The sequence below is a fragment of the Salminus brasiliensis genome, chromosome 10 (genome assembly GCF_030463535.1).
Source record: "Salminus brasiliensis chromosome 10, fSalBra1.hap2, whole genome shotgun sequence".
NCBI classification, from domain to species: Eukaryota; Metazoa; Chordata; class Actinopteri; order Characiformes; family Bryconidae; genus Salminus; species Salminus brasiliensis.
Genome location: NC_132887.1, coordinates 40,687,450 through 40,706,024, shown reverse-complemented (window position 1 = coordinate 40,706,024; position 18,575 = coordinate 40,687,450). Strand labels below are relative to the sequence as shown.

The following is an 18,575-nucleotide window of genomic DNA, read 5'->3' as shown; positions in this document are numbered from 1 at the left end:
TAAATATTATCAGCATTTGATGATTAATTTTTTTTTGTGTTGGTTCATCTCCTAACGTTGAGGAAGACTTTTATGTTCAATTAAAAGAATACAAAGATTTATAGTAAATAAATAAAAAATAATAAAAAAAAAAATAGCTGCTAGCTTATTTTACTTTTACTAAATTATAATGTTTTATTTATTTATTTATTTATTTTTTCAGAAGTAACAGGACTTCTCTTGCTGAATGGTTTTAAGCTACTGTACCTACCTTCAGGTGTTTCGCCTACAAGGCCAACATGTTCTACCCCTGATTAAAGATGCAGAGCCGTGATGTGAAAAAAGATTATTCTAAAGGTCTTAACTTATATACACCCCACAGCAGGTGCTGTTTTACCTGTAGCCTGGTTTAATTCCCAAAGCCCTTCCAACACATTTACAGTTCTGAGCGAATGGGCAGGGTGTTTGCTAGTTCATGCTCATGTTATGGTCAGCAGCTGCAGGTGGCCTGACCTGGGAACAACAGATTAGGCCTAGCTCAGCCCAATTCCTCTTAATTTAAACATGATCAGACATGTTCGGTGTCAAAGATCTGCTTCTTTACCTTAGCTATGAGGCTAACATGGCTAACACAATGGAAGGTCATGTCCCCCAATTTGCATGGAACTCTAATTATCCAGAGCAAACGAGGTGTGAATCGGGTTTTACACGGGCAGGAGAATGTAGTTAGGAATCTTGCCCAAGAACTCTCATTAGTGTAACAGGTGGGGAACCAAACCCTAGTGTGTGTGTGTGTGTGTGTGTGTGTGTGTGGTTATCAGCTCCGCTCCACCAGCCACACATACAGACTTGCTTTTGTGGTTTATGACACTGTAGAACTCAGTTATCTAGAACACAGAACAAACTCAGGGTTAAAGATAGCACTACTGTCCCAGTACACAACAGTGCTGTACATTTGCACAGGCATGCCGTTAGCATCATGATAATTGGTGTACATTAGCTTCCATTACTTCTTAGCCACATTAGCCTCGCTGCTCCAGGGGCTGGCCCACTGCAGTTTATGGTGGTTCTGATCGCTATCGGCTGACAAGATCACCAGACTGAGGCATCAGTACGTTTTATTATCCAAATCTGTTTATTTGCTTATGCATCAGCATGTCTCTTCATCCTCCTCCCCACACGCAGGCGCTCACACAGACAGTCCTGACAATTAAATACGTGAAGTGGGGGAAAAACACAGCATTAGCTCATGGTTATGCTGCACATGCTTCAATAAAATGATACACATATTTACAGAATCCATCCAATTTTTTTTTATCCCCCCCCTTCCCTCCTGTCCTGTCCTGTCCTGTCCTGTCCTCCCACCCTCTCCAAGAAAGAAAACAAAACAAAAAAAAAAAAAGTGTTGTTTGGCCTCCGAAACCCACGGCCTGCCCCGAGAACACGCCTTACAATTTCTTTCACGCTTAACACACAAAAAAAAAGCAGAGAAAACCAAAGACGAGAGCGAGAGAGATAGAGATAAAGAGAGAGAGAGAGAGAGAATGATGAAATAGACTTATGGCCAATACAACACAGCAGTAGTACATAGAGTCCATTAACTACATAAACATGGCAGTAACACTGAATACTTTAAGTCTATGTACAAGGTTGCACAGAAGTTTGGGGAGGGGAGGGGGGGTGGGGTGGGAGTGGACTCTCTCAGGTCTCAGGTTTGGAGCATGCCTTTTGGTCGTCTGAACGTTTGAGAAGGGAGGGCGGCGTTACGGTGTGGTAGAACACCACCAACAGCAGAGCGGGAGAGTGGGACGATGTTTAATTCGGTTTAACTCCATGCTTGTGTTTTTATTGTTTGTTTTTTTCTTTAAATCCCCCCCCCCCTGCCCAAAACCCTCCCCTCGAGTCTTCGTCCTGTTTTCTTGCTTCTCGTCGTCCAGGAGTTTTTTTTTGTGTTTCGACATATAAAAGAACACAAATAAGGCACAAGTTCTACTCAGACTGTTTTGTCATGGGGTGTATGGGTTGGAGGGGGAGGTCAGAAGGGGGAGGAATCAAGACAAGTAAAACAGTCGATTGATTTTAAACTGCCCCCCCTCAAAAAAAAAGAAAATAAAAGAAAGAAAAAAGAAAGAAGAAACTGGTTTCCCTTTGTTTCCCAAACAGCGATTTTGATTTGTATGTTTCTGGCAACCCGCACCCGTTTCTACTGCCATAGAAACCCTGTTTCCCCAAAATGTGTACAATCACACTGTGATGAAACTAAAACTGTGACAAAGTGCACACCGTACAGAAAATAATCTAGTACTTAACTAATGCTAAAGTAGAACCTCCCTCCCTCCCCTAAACCATTAAGATCGGCCAACGGTCTCATCATCATAATTATCATCTAGCCTCAGATTCACTTTTCAAATTTCCAATTGAAAAGCGACCCCAGCTAAAAATACAGCCCACCACAAAGTGAGCCTCAAATGAACGCTGATGAGTAACGGCCGTCTCGAACTGTTAAAATAAACAAAAACAGACAGAAGTAGGTGCACCCAGCTGTGTTTCCTGACCCAGTTATTAGATTTCAAAAACTCAACCACTGAACCATTTCTCCCTCTCTCTCCATGCCATAAGCGCAAGGCTTCCCCTCGCTGGGTTCATCATCGGGGACGTCCCGAAGGAAACAAGTGAACAGAAATCTGTGTGTGTGTGTGTGTGTGTGTGTGTGTGTGTGTGTGAGAGAGAGAGAGAATTCTCAGTGTGTTTCATTCAATGTTTGTAAAAATCACTTCACATTTTCAGTCTGTGACCCAAACACGCAGATGTGCAGGATTTAGTAAAAGCCCCGGGGGTTGCTTCACTGTGCAGAGGAAAGGGAGGGGGTGGGGTATGAGATTGGTGAGGAAGCTAAGAGAAAGTAGGTACTCAACACCTTGTTTTATTTTCAGTAGGCAAGCGGGTTCGAGTGGATCGGGACGGAACATGGTGAGTGACGGGCAAATAAAACAAACGGGGCAAAAAGCAAAGCAGCGGGGTTCTCAAGCCCAGCCTAAGGGGGAGGGAGGGGGCTTGCCTCAAAGTGAGGCTTGTCCAATAGGAACATTCAGCTGCTGGACAGACTTGACAGACTTGGGCTTACATTTTTTTGAGAAGCTCCCCCTGAACTCCAGTAAAAGAACAGAAAAGCACCTGACGTGAAGGACGATAGCATTACTAGAGCAGTCCGCCGGAGCAGCTGCTCCTCAGCTTCTGTCTGAACCAGTCAGTTTTCCGTTCTTGACGAATACTAATCAAACACAGAGAAACATGTGCATGGCGATGGACTACAGACGAGCGTACTGAGTATTTTAACTTTCGAGTTTTCTGTGCTAAAACACACTCAAACTCCTCAAACTCAACAATCATCACTGGCTTGGTAACGAGCAGCACAAGCAGGCGCCTAAGAACTGGGGCTGAGAACCACCTGGGTAATTGGCAAAAGGAAGGACAGAAAGGATTATGGCAGGAGTTTAGAACAAGGTGTGAACAGATACCTTGAAGCGAGTACAGACTTAATACTCCGATGTGGAAGTGGCCACAAAGAAAACAGCGCCACAGCCAGCCCAGCAAGGAGCAGGATAAGTGGTTGTAGCTCTGTTGCTGCCGAAGGCTTTCTGCTGCAGCAGTACCAAAACACCTGTCTGGAGCCTGTAATGTAGGCGTAGGGTGGGGGAAGCCTGGGGGTAGGCGCAGGTTACTGGAGTAAAGGGGGGAAAGGAGGGGTAGTCTGGGCTGTGAGTGGCAGGTTGGTTGGATGGTAGCGGTCTGAGTCTCAGGCTTTGGTCGCTGTATGGGCGGAGCACATCAGTCGTGTTTCAGATGGTCCTTAATGTCCTCCTCGTCCGTGTACTCCGACGGCTCGTCACCCGGCTTCAGCAGACGACCTACGTAGTCATATTTTTCTGCATGCGTGGAAGGGAGAGAGAAAAGAGAGAGGAATAAAAATATTGGTAAACAATAATAACAATAACGAGATATTTTTTAACAAAAGAAAATACCCCAGTGCCCCATTACTAACTTAAGAAAAACCAACTGCCCTCCTCTAAGGTCAGCATGACCGCATTACAGCTGGGCAGGTTTCAGATATTTCTGGAGAAACACCTGCGTCTAGTTCCTCACCCTTTCCTCAGGGTCAGACTTCCACATTAGTCTCAGAGAGGATCTTAAGATCAATAATGGGATAATAAGCCTGGGAAGTATGACAACCTAAGCTTCAAAGTCAACCCTGATCAGTAGAGGAAGAGCTAAGGAAAATTCCCATTGAGCAATCATCAACTTTTGGCTCATGCGAGCCAGTTTACTGAACATTCCTGCTTCAACAAACACCTTCCTGGACTTGATGGGGGTAATAAACCATGTTAAATGGAAGGCTCATGCAGCTGAAAGAGTGTAGTGCATGCCATTCTGTCAGTATAATTTAGTTAAATATAATACAAGTATAAAGAGTAACTGCTTGTGCTTGCTGCAGCCAGGAGGAACGGAGCTCGAGTACAGCAGTAAGCCAACAGACTTCAAATTTAGCTGCACCCATTGCTGACACAGATGTCCAAATGCACACACAGCTTATCTAGGTCCAGTAGAGAAGTACTGCCAATAGAATAGGACTCTCTGGAGCAGATCAACATCATGAACCTATTGGCACCATGCTGCCTAATGCCAGGCGTGAACTAGAGGGGTATAAAGCCCCCCAGCATTGAGCAGTAGAGGATAAATCGGCATCATGAAAATCTCCTAATGCACATGTTTGGCAAATAGCATTTTTTTTATACCTACACAAAGGAGTGGGCAATTTGATATTTGATCCAAATCATGTTAAATTTTATCGTGATACTCAATGTGCTTTCCTGAGCGTGTCATGGATATAGCCAGTCCTTAAACACTGCCCAACTGCACATTATAAAGAGTGTAATTAGTGCGGTACAATTAGATGAAGTTAAGCACATTTTGAATATAAGTCACTGTACTCAGTATGGAAAAAGTATCTGAATCTCGGGTTTTTAGAATCTGACGCTACCAGTGTATTTCACCTGCATGTCAGAATACTATGATTGATAACGTGCATTGTGAAATGGTCTTTAAACATTGTGATAATGTTTATTTTTTACCAAACTGCAGACCCCTTCCTACACACACTCACCCATAAACTGCATTTCCCATTCCCTGACGCTCTCCATTTGTACCGCGTTGAGGTCCGACAGGTCATCATACTCGTCCCGCAGAGCATCCTTCTCCAAACAGAACGTAGCCAAACCACGAGAGGCATCCCGGCCCGCAAAGATTCCATACGGACCCTCTGGCCAAGAAAAGAAAGAAGGGAATACAGCATTTATTAAGCTACAGTGTCACAATGTTAATAGTCAGTGTTGCAAATGCTTGTATGTGTGTGTGTGTGTGCACGCGCATGTAATTTTTTATAAACACAGTCTTATATTTACACACACCTCATCAGTGTTTATATACTAATCAATAAAATCTAATTCCATCATGTGGGCCCGTTAAACCACATGTGGCCCACACTTTTATTCTCCACACAGTTCCACAGTGAACCAGAGTGGCTGACTGCAGACATTCATAAATTACCTTAAAAATAAATTAAAAATTATAAATTAACGTTCAAATCTCAGTTTCTAAACTCCTGAGATTCAACACTACATATTTCAGATGCTCAGCAAAACCCCACCTGGTGATGATCAAGCCAGGCGTGCTTTCTGAGATGTGTGAACATTGCAGAGGCCAGAGGAGTGCTGCTCCGAGCCACTGATCTAATCCATAATCACATCTCGTGTTCACGACACAGTGTTACTAAAACTCACCACAGAGGAATCCGATATCACGCAGTGTATCTGACAGTTTACCGAAAGCAACACAAAAACATCACGCTACTACTGGGATCGGCCAAACACAGAGCACTTCTTCATGCCAGAGATGAATTTGAATTCGATATGAATGCATTATGCATGAGGAAGTGTCTCTAGTACAGTACCTGGCCCTGACGCAAATGCAGACGCCAGACAAAGCAAACATTAAAAGGTCATACATTTGATAATTACTTAAAAAGACCACACAAAACTCTACAGTAACACCATGGTTAATACCATTATTTATAAAAAGGTGAGAAAGAGAAAAGGTGTAAAAAAAAAAAAAAAAAAAAAAAAGGTGGGGAGTGTAATTCACTTTTACAACATTGCAGTATACGCTAAGCTTTGTGCTTTGAGCACCCCCTCATGGACAGCTAGCTGTACACATGAATTTCTGGACAGCCTGAGAGCTGCAGCAGCATGTGGGCGGAGGTGGTAGAGTAACACTACAGGATTTTACACTAATATGACTCTATGGGTTCTGCAGCGTTACACAGCAGTTCTGGAGAGAGGTTCTCCACCTGCAGCTCCACCACCAAACCTCCATAGTGCAGTAGCAGCAGCAGCGTTTCGGCCCGGAGTGGGAATGACTGAGACTCTTCTCTGTTCCAGCCAGTGAAGCATCAGCATGATCCTGAAGCTGCTGATTCTACACAATGTTGCTTTAAAAATTGGTAAAGCAAATAAACACCGGTAAGGGAGAGCGGCAGGAGAACCGCCATTCATTACAGCACTGTAGGTTCTAGTGGGACAGATACTGACCGATACACACGAAGCCTTTAATAAATACAGCTTTAGACAGAGCTCAGACGCTCGTTTCCAGCTTCCAAAAACAAAGATGCAGAACTCGGACTAGTTCAGACTGGCTTGGGCACTGTTCTGACAAATGCTCAACACGGAAGAAGCTAGAAATGCTTGGAACGTAGGTGTACAAACACACACACACACACACACACACACCTGAAAACAGCTGTTAGACAGGAACCACGCCCTCACCACATCCAAAACGCCGCAGCTGACCTCAGAAACATGCCTTTAATAAACTCTGGAATGAAGGGCCGAGACAACACAGAGCCCTCACTACAGACACACACCGAGACTGATTCCACACACACCGAATCAGGTGATCTACCCATGCTTCAGCTTTACAGAACACTGCACTGCACTACATCAGACTGAACTAAATGGCACTGTAAACATTCTGCCCTACACACACCCTTTCTAATGAATGCATTCAGCTACTTTAAGTTGCACCCCTTGCTGACACACATGTGCAAATGCACACAAACCCTGTGTCTAGTCCCATGCTACACTCACATAGTTCCCAAAAAACACTCTGCCGATTCTAGAAAGGGAACCGACGTTTCACTTTGCTGTTGATTCCTCTTTACACAACCCAAATGAATCAGAAATCTATAAAAAGAACACAGCATCTACACACTCACACACTTTCACTTCTCAGAGTCCGACAAACACGAGAAGTAGAAAAGTGCACAACAGACGGAGATCATCAAGACAAATGACCTCTATTATATTCCACAGCCAGCATAAGACAGCCTGGCAGATGGCTACTGACCGCACAGAGGACTTGTGCCTCTTTACTGGGGCAAATGGGAACCAAACATGAACCACCATGGAGGTCTCTTAGCTCACGTTAAAAAGACTAAAGTAAAAATGTCCCCAAAACACCACGCATATGGTGGCACCCGAGTGGCACAGCTGTCTAAGCGGCACTGGCTTTTGGTTCAATGCAGGTTCAACCCCCTGCCGATGCCACAGCCGTCCGTCCGCCCGTGGCTAGGAGCCCCCCCTCTCTTTTCTATCGCCTAGAGTAAATGCCTGTTAGCCAACGTAACAGAATTAGCAGTTAGCATGCTAGCAGCAATTTCAGAAGATGTAGTGGACCTTGTTTTCTTCACGCATCTCAGAGGAAGACTGTGCTAGCCTTCGCTCTACCAGTGCTGGCAGCCTTGTGTGATAGGGAAGTCCTAGCTAACAAGTGGGTGGGTGGGTGGGTTTCAGTCAGTGAGGACACAAACTGGCCCCCTGTTTTAGCGATCTACCCCTGGCCTTCGCTATTCCAACACAGCTGATGAATCGCTAAAAATCGATCAATTAATGATTTGCAATGTTTTTTGTTTTGTTTTTTTCTCTCAGTACAGCATTTGGTCCATATCATGCAGCACTGGCCTTACTGTCAGATGACCATTTTCCACTATACATCCTGTTAGGACCTGAGCGGGTCACTAAAAACAGCTGTAATGAACTACGGAAAGCATGCCACTAAAAAAGAACAGCAGGCGGTCTGACACTAAGCCAACTACTGGGACTAAACTGCACCGTCAACTGCTGATAGTCCACTGAAACCTTCCCTGAAAAGCACGACTAGGCTTATAACAACAGCTCTTGGGCCTGTTCTGAGGTCTTGTGACTGGGACGCAGCCAGAGGTTCGCCTGTTCGGACTGCTCTGCATGGAGAAATGTTGCAGACAGGAGCTCCATCACTGTAATTTATAGATAAGTGTGAAAATGGGGGCAAAAAAAGACTTTGTGCTAGGCATCATATGAGTGCCATGTGAGAAACTCCCCTATTTGCTTTCCGATCATCTGATCCTCCCACAAGACACTACTGACTTCATGAGGACATAACCGACTCCATTAATAATAAATAAAAGGCAAAGGATAACAGGCTAAAAGCAAGTCGTGGTTTCTTGGTCAAAACAGGACAAAGGGCAGCAGACATGCTGTCGTTATTACACAAATCACCATCATAAAAAAAAAAAGCGCAACTAGCCCTGGAATGTGTGGCAAAACGAGGGCAGCGGTCAGAGGCCAGTCCAACGATGCCACTTTTACAGCTCCAGGCCTGCTCGGATATTTAAGCCACAGATGGTTTCGAATCTGATAGTGTATCTCACGCTGAAATATAGCCAATAGAGAGCTGGGACCTGAACACACACCCACTTCAGAGTACAAATCACACCTTGGCTTAGATCCTCTATAGTGCTGTACTGTGATACTGACACACTGCAATAATGATTTTCAGTTTAACATAAACATAAACACACAATTATTAGGAAAAACTGGATAACGATGCGAGAGCAGAACTTTCAGTGACATGTTGGCATCACTTACATAACAGGTGAGTATGTTAATAGTGTTAGTACTAACCTGCCAAACCCACACTCTAAGATTACTATATAGTGTATATCTTAGTGTTTGTCTGTGGTACATAATTGAGATTAGGGCTGCATGACATTGGGGGGAAAACCTGACTTTTTGACTATTTCGATATTAAACAAAAAAAAAATAAATTTTATTTAAAATTTATTTCAATTACACAACCTATACGTATTCTCCCTCATCACATGCAACGTCCCAGACACTGGTGAGGGCGAGACCAACACATGCATCCAAAGATCCTGGAGGGAAGCGCTGTATACCCGGCTCTGACGGTCTAGCCACCCTAGAGAGAGCAAGGCCAATTGCGCTTTCTCAAGGCCCAGTGTGATCGGGATACGAACCAGCGACCCTCTGATCCCAGTGACAGCTCCTTAGTCTGCTGGACCACCCGAGCCCCACATACTATTGATTTAAGTTGATTAGGATATTATTTCAAAAGTTGCCAGGATTTAGTTCATATTTTTCGATGGCAACTAGGCATGACTACAACCCATCATTAACTCGCACCTTCCTCAGAACACACACACACAGCCTGCAGAAGGCCTCAGCTTCCCTTCCAACGCCGTGACCGAAGCAAAACGACTAATTTAAGCAGGCGTGTGACAGTTTAAAGCATGAATGCACCCCACATTTAACAGCTGTGGCATGTGAGCAGACGAGCCAAAAGCCCGTATCTCACGTCCTTAAACCGCCTGACCGAGGGGGAAAAACAAGAATAAGGAATGCAAGATAGACAAAGTTATCCCAACACACTGCAGTCCAGCCAGCGCTGCAAGAACCCAGCTATAAAGGCAAATTTCACTCTGAATGCCAAGTCTCACAGCTCACTCTTACAGCAACCGCCAACCTCACACCGGTCACAGTGGGTTAACCTTCAGTACTGCACACAGTGTGCTCATGTAAAGGGGGCGGGGCGACCTGAGTAAGTGTGTGTGTGTGTGTGTGTCTATCTACATCTGGACACACATTCAGTCGTACACACAACCACTAAAAGCAAACTCCAGCACACATATCTAGTGCTGGCAACCTCTGGTCCAAACACACACACACCCGTACACGTAGGCACAGATAGCGTTGAGAACCACGGACACACGTACACACAGCTCCCCACATCTGGCCTGGTCGTGTAATGTCCACGTCAGACCTGGCTTCAGTTCAACACCACACAACTTTACTCCATCTCTGAATGGATGAACACATTGTAGAGGAATACGAGCGAGCAGGAGTCACAACACTGCAGCTCACCTGGCTTTACAGGTAACTGAGCTCAAACACAACAAGCAACCAAACAACTTGAACATGAAGTTAATAAACACAACTTACACTTGATCTGAGATTTACTGGATACTCTGCTAGTAAGACAGATAAGGCTAACATGGCTGGGTCTTATAATCTGTGTGTGTGTGCTGATCATGGACTAACAGCTAGCTACGTTTCCCCACAAAAATCAGTTCGCCTCTGCAGAAACTCTGAGACCACTGCTAAAATTACAATGTGCAAGACCCCCCATGTGCAATTAAGAGTCATAATATTGTTATTGCTTTTTTACTTCTATTATTTATTTTGTGTATATATCTTGCGATCCCTTTCTGCCGTGACACTGAGAATTTCCCCACTGTGGGACTAATAAAGGACTCTTATCTTATCATCACCTGATCACACGTCAACAGACCTGGAGTCTGAAGTTTTAGACGTTTGAGGTTTTTCTAGACCTTAATAAATCACTAAAATCAAAAAAATTAAAAATCTGCTCAGTTACACTCCTATCAGATCAGACTCTTTTATAGCTGGTGTGTGTGTGTGTGTGTGTGTGTGTGTGTGTTCACACAGCAGATACAGCTAGCTATAGCTGCCTCACAGAAATAATGACCCATATTTATCACCATCAGACAGGTATCTCCAGTACCAATATTGATCTTGGATCAGTTATCAATTATTTGACTCTGCCATGCTTAATAAATGAGCCCCACTGTGGGTAGCTAGTGCTGCTCCTGCTGCTGATGCTATAACAACACCACCGTCCAGCGTGTCTCCTCTGCACCTTTGGAGTCAAACTCATGACATACTGTGTCTCAAAAGCTCGTTTAGCATTTTCATTTAGCCAAACATACAAATACATGTGAAACTCCTTTAAAACCAGCCTAAAAACACAGCTCACCCTGACCACGGGCTCCCAGAAACTTCCCCGGGAGAAGTGAAGTTACCCGCTCGTTATGAGAAGGGCCGGCACGGTGCGCTAGTAGGCTATTAGCAACTCATGCTAACCTGTGGCTTATCTTATTTTATTTAGCTACCAAAACAAGCTTCAGTCAAGTCGAAACGGCGATAAATACGCCGTAGTTAATTTTACAGTCTAAAAACACAGGAGGTTTATTAAAACAGCGCTGGTTCTGGTATGAATATGGTGTGGTAACGTTGGCTAAGCTAAGCTAAGCTAAGCTACAAACGGCTGTCTGCTCTCCGTTGTTGCCCCTAGCAACTATCTATGTTCTCTAGCTACGTTTAAGCGCTAGCCTGTTCAGCTGCGGGTTCGAGCCGCGGCGCCAGGGCCAGGCTGGAGACGCGGGTCTGGGGTTTGGGTGATTTTACTGGGGTGAAGAAGTTCCAGCTGCACACAGCTGAAGTCCTGCAGGTTATTTTCTGCATCTCTCTCCCCTCCTCTTCCTCCTCCTCCTCCTCCTCCTTCTTCTTCTTCTTCTTACCGCGTCCGTAAAACTTTCGGCCGCTGGTCACGTCGAACACCTTCATGTTGACGGCGATGAGGATGCGCGGGTTCTGCACCCCGTCGTACTCCCGCAGCTGCTCCAGGGTGAAGTCGCGCCTGCCCATCTTGGGCAGAGGCGAGGCCTCGCTGCCCGCGGCCGCGTCCGCGCCCGACCGCCTCAGCCACCGCCGGTACACGCCATAGCAGGCGGCCAACACGAGGATTAAAATGCTGAGGTTGAGCAGCATGCCGCCGACACCGGGCCCTGGATCCAGCTCCTCTGTGCTCGTCGCGCCCTGCCCGCCACTGGTGTCGCCTGCTGCTGCTCCGCTCCTGCCGTCCCCATCGTCCGCCATACTGTCTGCACGTTAGCGCCGACCCACAGCACACACCCCGCCCACTCTGCGATGGCGGCGCATATGATTGGTCTTCTGCGGTGTGGAGCCGCCCACCTTAAGCTCAGGCGTAAATACGATTAGTCGTCTGTCGTTGGAAGCCGCCTATTTTGGACTGCAGTTGGCGTATTATTGGGCCCTTGTTGTTCGAACCCGTCTATTTTGGACTCTAGCTCGCATATGATGGGCCCTCAGCCGTTTGAACCCGCCCGTTTAGGGCGAGAAATTGCATATGATTGGTCCTCCTTCTTTCGAAACCGATTATTTTGGATTCTAGAAGACCTGTTATTGGTTGTTTATTGTGTAGCCCGCCCACTTTGGGCTGGAGGGCGTAGATGATTGGCTCCCTGTTGTTCAGACCCGTCCACTAATAACTGGAACTCCTCCGGCGTTCTTTTGACTGTAGAGCTCATATGATTGGTCCGGCGGGGGTTAGCCCGGCCTACCACCCACAATGCTTCATGGGACTTGTAGTTTTCTTACTGTTTTTTCGCTTTTCTGCCTACAAAACCACAACGAAGACAAAAGCTCGTTATGAAAGAGGCGGTAACTGTTATTATCCAGTGTCTAGATCCAAACAGAGGCATAAGTCATATGTAACACACACCCTTTCTGACTTTTCTCTATTCCCTTCCTTATTCAGCTGATCTCAATCTCTCATTTCAACCAAACATTCTCAAAACAAATATGACTTATAAATGATACATCATAACACATAAGGTTTGGGTTTTTATGAACAGATTTTTAATAAATTTTTTAATATATGCATTTTTTTTTACATGTTACAATTTATAGGCAAAAAAAAAACAAAAAAAAAAAACAATTAACCTGACATGCATATGAACACACCAGCACACGCAAACAAAACTACAATAATACAGATCTTTAAAATAAAAACTAAAATCAATCAAAACGGTATTTTTGATCACTTTTTTATGTACAGTTTCTAATTGTATTTTATAGCTGCATTATCCAAATAAGCTGTATAAGCAATAAAAAAGATGATTATCATCAATTACATCATTCAAAAAAGAGAGAAAACACAAACTATCCCATCTCCTATATAATTGAAAACATTTTTTTTTTGTTGGAAATATACCTCCTTTTTGTTTAAAAAGATAAACATTCTTAAAAAATAAAACTTCAAGTAGAGAGATATGTTTCTAATTTAAGTCAAAATTCAAAAAAGAAAAAAATGGGGAAAAAAAGGGGGACAGGGGTGTTTGTCTTCACACTATACAACCAGCAAATGTGGGCCCATTTACCCCAAAGCATCTTAAATGGTACAGAGAGTGTTCAGTGTAATGCTCGCTCTACCATTTAAGAAAAATCTTGCTAAAATGCTGTTGGGAAATCCAGCCCTGTTAAATAGCAAATTAAAATCCTCCCCCCTCCCCTCCGTTTTACAATCCTGCACTATTTTTGGCTTTGAGCGTTATTGCCTGTTCGTCACACTTGCATCAGAAGTCATATGCAAATGAAAGCTGTATAGTGTCACTTTGACGTTGTGGTGTTCCTTCCACAAGCTTATCAGAGGAGAAATACAGTTCGCATGGTGTTTTCATCTGGCTTCAGAATCTGAGATATGTCCAAGACAGGTTTTCGTTCCCAAAAATGATTACAGCTCGCCTCGCTCCGTCCTCCATCCAAGTTGATCAGGCACACAAACAGCAAAAGTTATGACACCTAAAAAATGCTTTAGGTTCTAGAGTTGTTTTAGTTTTTTTTGTCTTTTGAAATGTAAGGCACCCCTAGAGATACAATAAAACAGAGAGAGAGAGAGAGAGAGAGAGAGAGAGAGAGAAAAATGTACATTCAACACGTGAACACTGTCTGTGAGCTGCATCTGATGCAGCGCTCGTAAACTTCACAGCAGAACTTTTCGACTCCAATGATTCTTCGCAATCAACTGATTAAAACGCTGCCTAATTAACCTAAAAAAAAAATAAAATAAAAAAACGGTCTGCTGGGACAAATACTACAACATTCGGGGGTTGACACTCTTGACGTAGTGAAATCAATGCAGCGGTGATGGTTTCAACACTCGGGCTTCAGGTTAACGGTTAGACTCATTCACTCGTAGCGCAGATTTACGGAGTAAGCAGTAAACCTGCACAGGTCGTTCTCATCCGAGATCAGAAGTAGTGGTCACTGGAAGCGCCGCTTGTCCAGGACTCATTTCTTTGGCGGGATGGCATCTTTGGTTTTGCTAGCCGCTGGTTCTCCCTTGCGTGCGTCGGCTTGCAGGTTCTTCTTCACGCTCTCTTTGGGAGGGCCCTTCGCGGCCGGCTCGCTGGCCCCGGTGGAGCTCTTGGTGGATGCCTTCTGACCGGCTGAGGCAGCTTTGGCGGGCCCGGTAGCATCTGGATGACTGGCTGAGGTGGTTTTGGTGTTTGCGGCGGCTGCTGACGGACTGGCTGAGGCTGCCTTGGCTGGCCCCTGATTGGCTAAAGTGGTTTTAGTGTTTGCCGGAGAAGCCGACCGGCTGTTGGAATCCGTCTTAGCCGCCGCAGTAGCAGCAGAAGGCCGATTAGAGGGCTTGGTGGGCAGGGCCTGTCTTGAGGACGATGAAGACGAAGAGTTGTGGCGTTTGCGTCTCCCCTCGTCGCCTCCAGAGGACGAGTGTCTCCGCCTTCTGCCTCCCTCCTCGCCCATTGGTGGCTGGAAGAAAGGAAATCAAGTAAAATGTTGATTAGAACTTAATTAAGCAGATTTATTTATTATACATCCATAAACAGACAGCTAAGGTGATAATATAGTGAAATGTATGCCTCCCCCACCCCCTGCGTAAGTCACGTCTCACCTCCACTCTGAAGTCATCTATGCTCTTGAACTTGCTGAGGTGTTCCTGAAGCTTGGGGTCAATGACCTGGCTCTTAACATGGGAGTATTTCAGGAAAGCCCAGAATTTCTCCAGACCGTACAGTTGACCTGTAGACGAGTGAGCGCAGAGATTAGTGCTCAGGCCATCACACACACGCTTTCATACACATTAGGGGTGCAGACGACCTCAACATTACGATTTAATGACGAACTTTCTAGGAAATGATTAAGTGCATATTAGAATCTGAGATTTCTTCAGGATTCAATTTAATCTTTTGATCTTTATACATAAGTGAAATAAATAAATGTTTTTTTTGTATTGTCTTGTACCCAACATATCTATAACCTTACTGACCAACAGCACCACTGAGTTTATTCTAATGTTATATAGAGTTAATTACAGGTAGACACTCTCACTGACCACTGACTTTATATTTATTTGGGTTTATTCTAATGTTATATAGAGTTAATTACAGGTAGACGCTCTCGCTGACCACTGACTTTATGTTTATTAGGGTTTATTCTAATGTTATATAGAGTTAATTACAGGTAGACACTCTCACTGACCACTGACTATGTTTATTTGGGTTTATTCTAATGTTATATAGAGTTAATTACAGGTAGACACTCTCACTGACCACTGACTTTATGTTTATTTGGGTTCATTCTAATGTTATATAGAGTTAATTACAGGTAGACACTCTTACGCCAAACTGGTGTATGTTCACAAGAAGTAACACAATCAATTTCAGTCACTGCCTCAAGGCCGACTGCACTGTTTACGTTATGGTTCACTGTATTCAATGAATCCTAACAGACCAACATTTGACCCACATGAGTCAGTGCCAACAGTAATGACCGAACTGACGACTGCAGTCATTAGGTTTGATGGCTTAGCCAGAGTAGAGAAATTGATAAGGCTTGCTTTCACAACTTCCTAATGTATAACGGCAACACTGGAGCGTGTCCAGAGCCAGGTGGGGTGGGTGGTGTGTTTTGGTGCAGCAATTCAGAGCCAAAGTTCATCAACACAGTGTTGCCGATCACTGGAGCAGAGGCTAAGGCAGCTGCCCAAACCGTACCACAGTCAGATTGAGAGGAGCTATTCTACTACGGGGCCGTGTACCTTTCTCATAGTCGTTTAAGGTTTCTTCCTGGAACTCCTTGAAGATCTCAGGTCTGAACCTCTTCTCCAAACCGTAACTGTAGTAGCGGAACAGGCATTCCAATCCGTACCTGCAGTAAGACGAGCATGTGTGGTTAGAACACAGCACTGTGAACGCCAGCATAGCATATAGTCATGCACTAAATGGACAAAAGTATTGGGATACACCTCACACCACACCTTGGGACAAAATCAAGCCTCTAGCCATGCAGTCCTGGTTGTAAGGTTCTAAAGAGCTCACTGAACTCCTGCATGGTTCTGTATGTAATAGGAGCCACCGCTGCAACAACAAGTCAGCTGGTGAAATCTCCTCCCTCCTAGATCTTCCTCCATCAGCTGTGAGTGGTGTTATTATTGAACAGTGGAAGAGTTTAGGAGGAACAGCTCACAGAGAGCAGCTCAGCCACCGAGTGTCTGTCAGACCACGTAAAGTTACAGAGCGGGGTCAGGGCCGAGTGCTGAGCTCAGAGCTCCATATTAATAATGCCTGTGGGTTTAGAATGGGATGGCATAAAAAGAGCTCCCGTAGGTGGAATGTGTAGGTGTCCCAATACTTTTGTCCACGTAGTGCATCTCCAATATGGCAAATTGACAGGTAGTTTGGGACCGTTCTGGTAGGTATGTTCATCATGAAGTTTTATTTAAGCGATTAGCTAAAGCATTTTCCAACTAATATTACCTTATTAAGAAAATTCTAACCTTCCCCAGATGTTTCACAAAAGTACAAGCCCTGCACACTCAGACATGCTAACGTTTTGAAAATGCTTCTCCTGTGCTGAACAAACATGGTTTCCTCACACCAGTCAGACTTTAAGGCATGTGCGCCGAAGGCCTCGCTGGCAATGGATCTACAGTCATGTGAAAAATTAGTAGGGCGGCCAGATCTGGCCATGCTGGCAGCTGTTCCACTTGTAGATGATTTAGTGGACGGCGGAACTGTTCTGAGATCTGTTTAAACCCTTTTCCCAGACTCCTCTGCATCTCCACCCTTCTTTCTGAAGGCCTCAGAGAGCTCTCTGGATCTGGCCATGATGGTGATCTTCTTCACACCTCACTTCAACCATCAAGATCAGACCAGACTAAACGTCTGAGGTTTAAAGAAGACTCCAGACTCCTCCAGAATAATCCTCTCCAACCATGATCTGATCATCTGCAGCAGATCCTAATTCTACACATTTAAATGAGTAATAAAGGTGTGTGTGTGTGTGTGTGTGTTGGGGAGTCTACAAGACTCCGCCCAAATTCAGGATTTGCTATTCCCACGCACACACACTCAGACTGTGTTCAGAAGTGGAACGACCTGTTCACCTGTACCCTGCGCCTCGCCAGCCCATAATAACCATCACGATTTATAACTACCTTCTCCAGTTCTCACATGCTTTAACCATGTGCTCACACTCGCCCCGTGTGTTCAACGTACCAAACTCATACTTCCAGAAGAATGCTGCAGCAGGAGTGTGTGTGTGTTGGTCTTCCGGGTGTAGGTTTAATGAGTGTATGATTTGTGACCTGAAATACCCTCTTCCCCGTTAAACCCCCCGGTTTCTCTGGTGTACGTTTCCAACATCTACATTTCAGTAACCAAACACCTGCCTCTTACCTGCAGCTCAGTAACTCAACACCTGCCTTTGCACTGTAGTCCAGGAGCTCAACACCTGCCTTTACACTGTAGCTTAGTAACCAAGCACCTAGCTATAACCTGTAGCTTAGTAACCAAACACATGGTTCTTTCCTGTAACACCTTGTTCTGACTTGTAGCCAAGTACCCAGGAACCTGGCACTCACCTGCAGCTTAGTACCCAGGCACCTAGTTCTTTCCCTAGGAGCTTAGCAACAAAGCACCCGGTCCTGACCTGTAACTTGGCAACAAAGCACCTGATTTAGACCTGTAATTTGGCTCTCATCTGCAGGTTAGTAATCCAGCACCTCGCCCTCACCTGCAGGTTAGTACCCAAGCACCTGGTTCTCACCTGTAGTTCTCTTTGGCATCCTCCAAGGCATACTGCTTAAACTCCTCATACATTTTCCTGTTGAAGTTGTCCCTGAGGAAGAAGGACCAGAACCTGAAGAGTGTGTTCATCTCCTGAGACTGACCCACGCCCAACCGTTTCCTCTCTACAAAGGAAACACACCGGAAATCACAAACCAGCCTCACAAAATTAGGCCAGACTCCATTTAGTAGGTATACAACTTTTTTTTAAGGTAGACAAGAAAGGGCAAAGTGTAAGGACCCCTGTCATAATAAGTGAGTGTGTGTGCGCACGTGTGTGTGTACCGTTAAGGCAGCGCCGGCGGTACTTGTGGTAAACCTGCTGGGTGAAGCCATTCTCTTGGAGCAGTTCATGGGACGGATGCCAGAATTTGGGCAAAGACTGAGGGGTGCAGCCGTAACTGCCTGACTGCAGGGGGGCGCCCTCTGATGGAGAGGCGTTAGAACTACTGCA

General features: G+C 45.0%; 2 protein-coding genes across 4 annotated transcripts in view; both read right to left on the bottom strand.

Annotated features, from left to right (window-relative positions):
* Positions 1 to 1,091: 1,091 nt before the first annotated feature.
* On the bottom strand, positions 1,092 to 12,128 carry pgrmc2 (progesterone receptor membrane component 2). Its single transcript, XM_072690129.1, has 3 exons — positions 11,747 to 12,128; positions 5,141 to 5,296; positions 1,092 to 3,905 (listed from the first exon to the last, which is right to left on the bottom strand). Exons 1-3 carry the CDS (start codon positions 12,102 to 12,104, stop codon positions 3,808 to 3,810), a joined length of 612 nt encoding a protein of 203 aa, XP_072546230.1. The 5' UTR covers positions 12,105 to 12,128; the 3' UTR covers positions 1,092 to 3,807.
* Positions 12,129 to 12,859: 731 nt separating this feature from the next.
* Positions 12,860 to 18,575, bottom strand: part of larp1b (La ribonucleoprotein 1B) — a 43,532-nt gene continuing 37,816 nt past the window's right edge. Inside the window, exons 14-18 of one of the 3 annotated variants that reach the window (XM_072690126.1) lie at positions 18,395 to 18,570; positions 18,102 to 18,246; positions 16,093 to 16,202; positions 14,947 to 15,074; positions 12,860 to 14,804 (exon numbers count right to left, since the gene is read on the bottom strand). In XM_072690126.1, the coding sequence (XP_072546227.1) occupies positions 14,319 to 14,804; positions 14,947 to 15,074; positions 16,093 to 16,202; positions 18,102 to 18,246; positions 18,395 to 18,570 (1,045 nt within the window). In that variant the 3' untranslated portion in view covers positions 12,860 to 14,318. The remainder of the gene's footprint in view (positions 14,805 to 14,946; positions 15,075 to 16,092; positions 16,203 to 18,101; positions 18,247 to 18,394; positions 18,571 to 18,575) is intronic. The other 2 variants (XM_072690128.1, XM_072690127.1) reach the window with 2 other exon arrangements.

Bases quoted from the DNA above. Each gene is read 5' to 3' on its own strand.
- pgrmc2 (XM_072690129.1), bottom strand. From the start codon at position 12,104: ATGGCGGACGATGGGGACGGCAGGAGCGGAGCAGCAGCAGGCGACACC. The intron at 5,297-11,746 runs GTAAGAAGAAGA...TTTCTTGGCCAG, and splicing joins CCGAAAGTTTTACGGACGCG to AGGGTCCGTATGGAATCTTT. The intron at 3,906-5,140 runs GTGAGTGTGTGT...CCACGCATGCAG, and splicing joins ATGGGAAATGCAGTTTATGG to AAAAATATGACTACGTAGGT.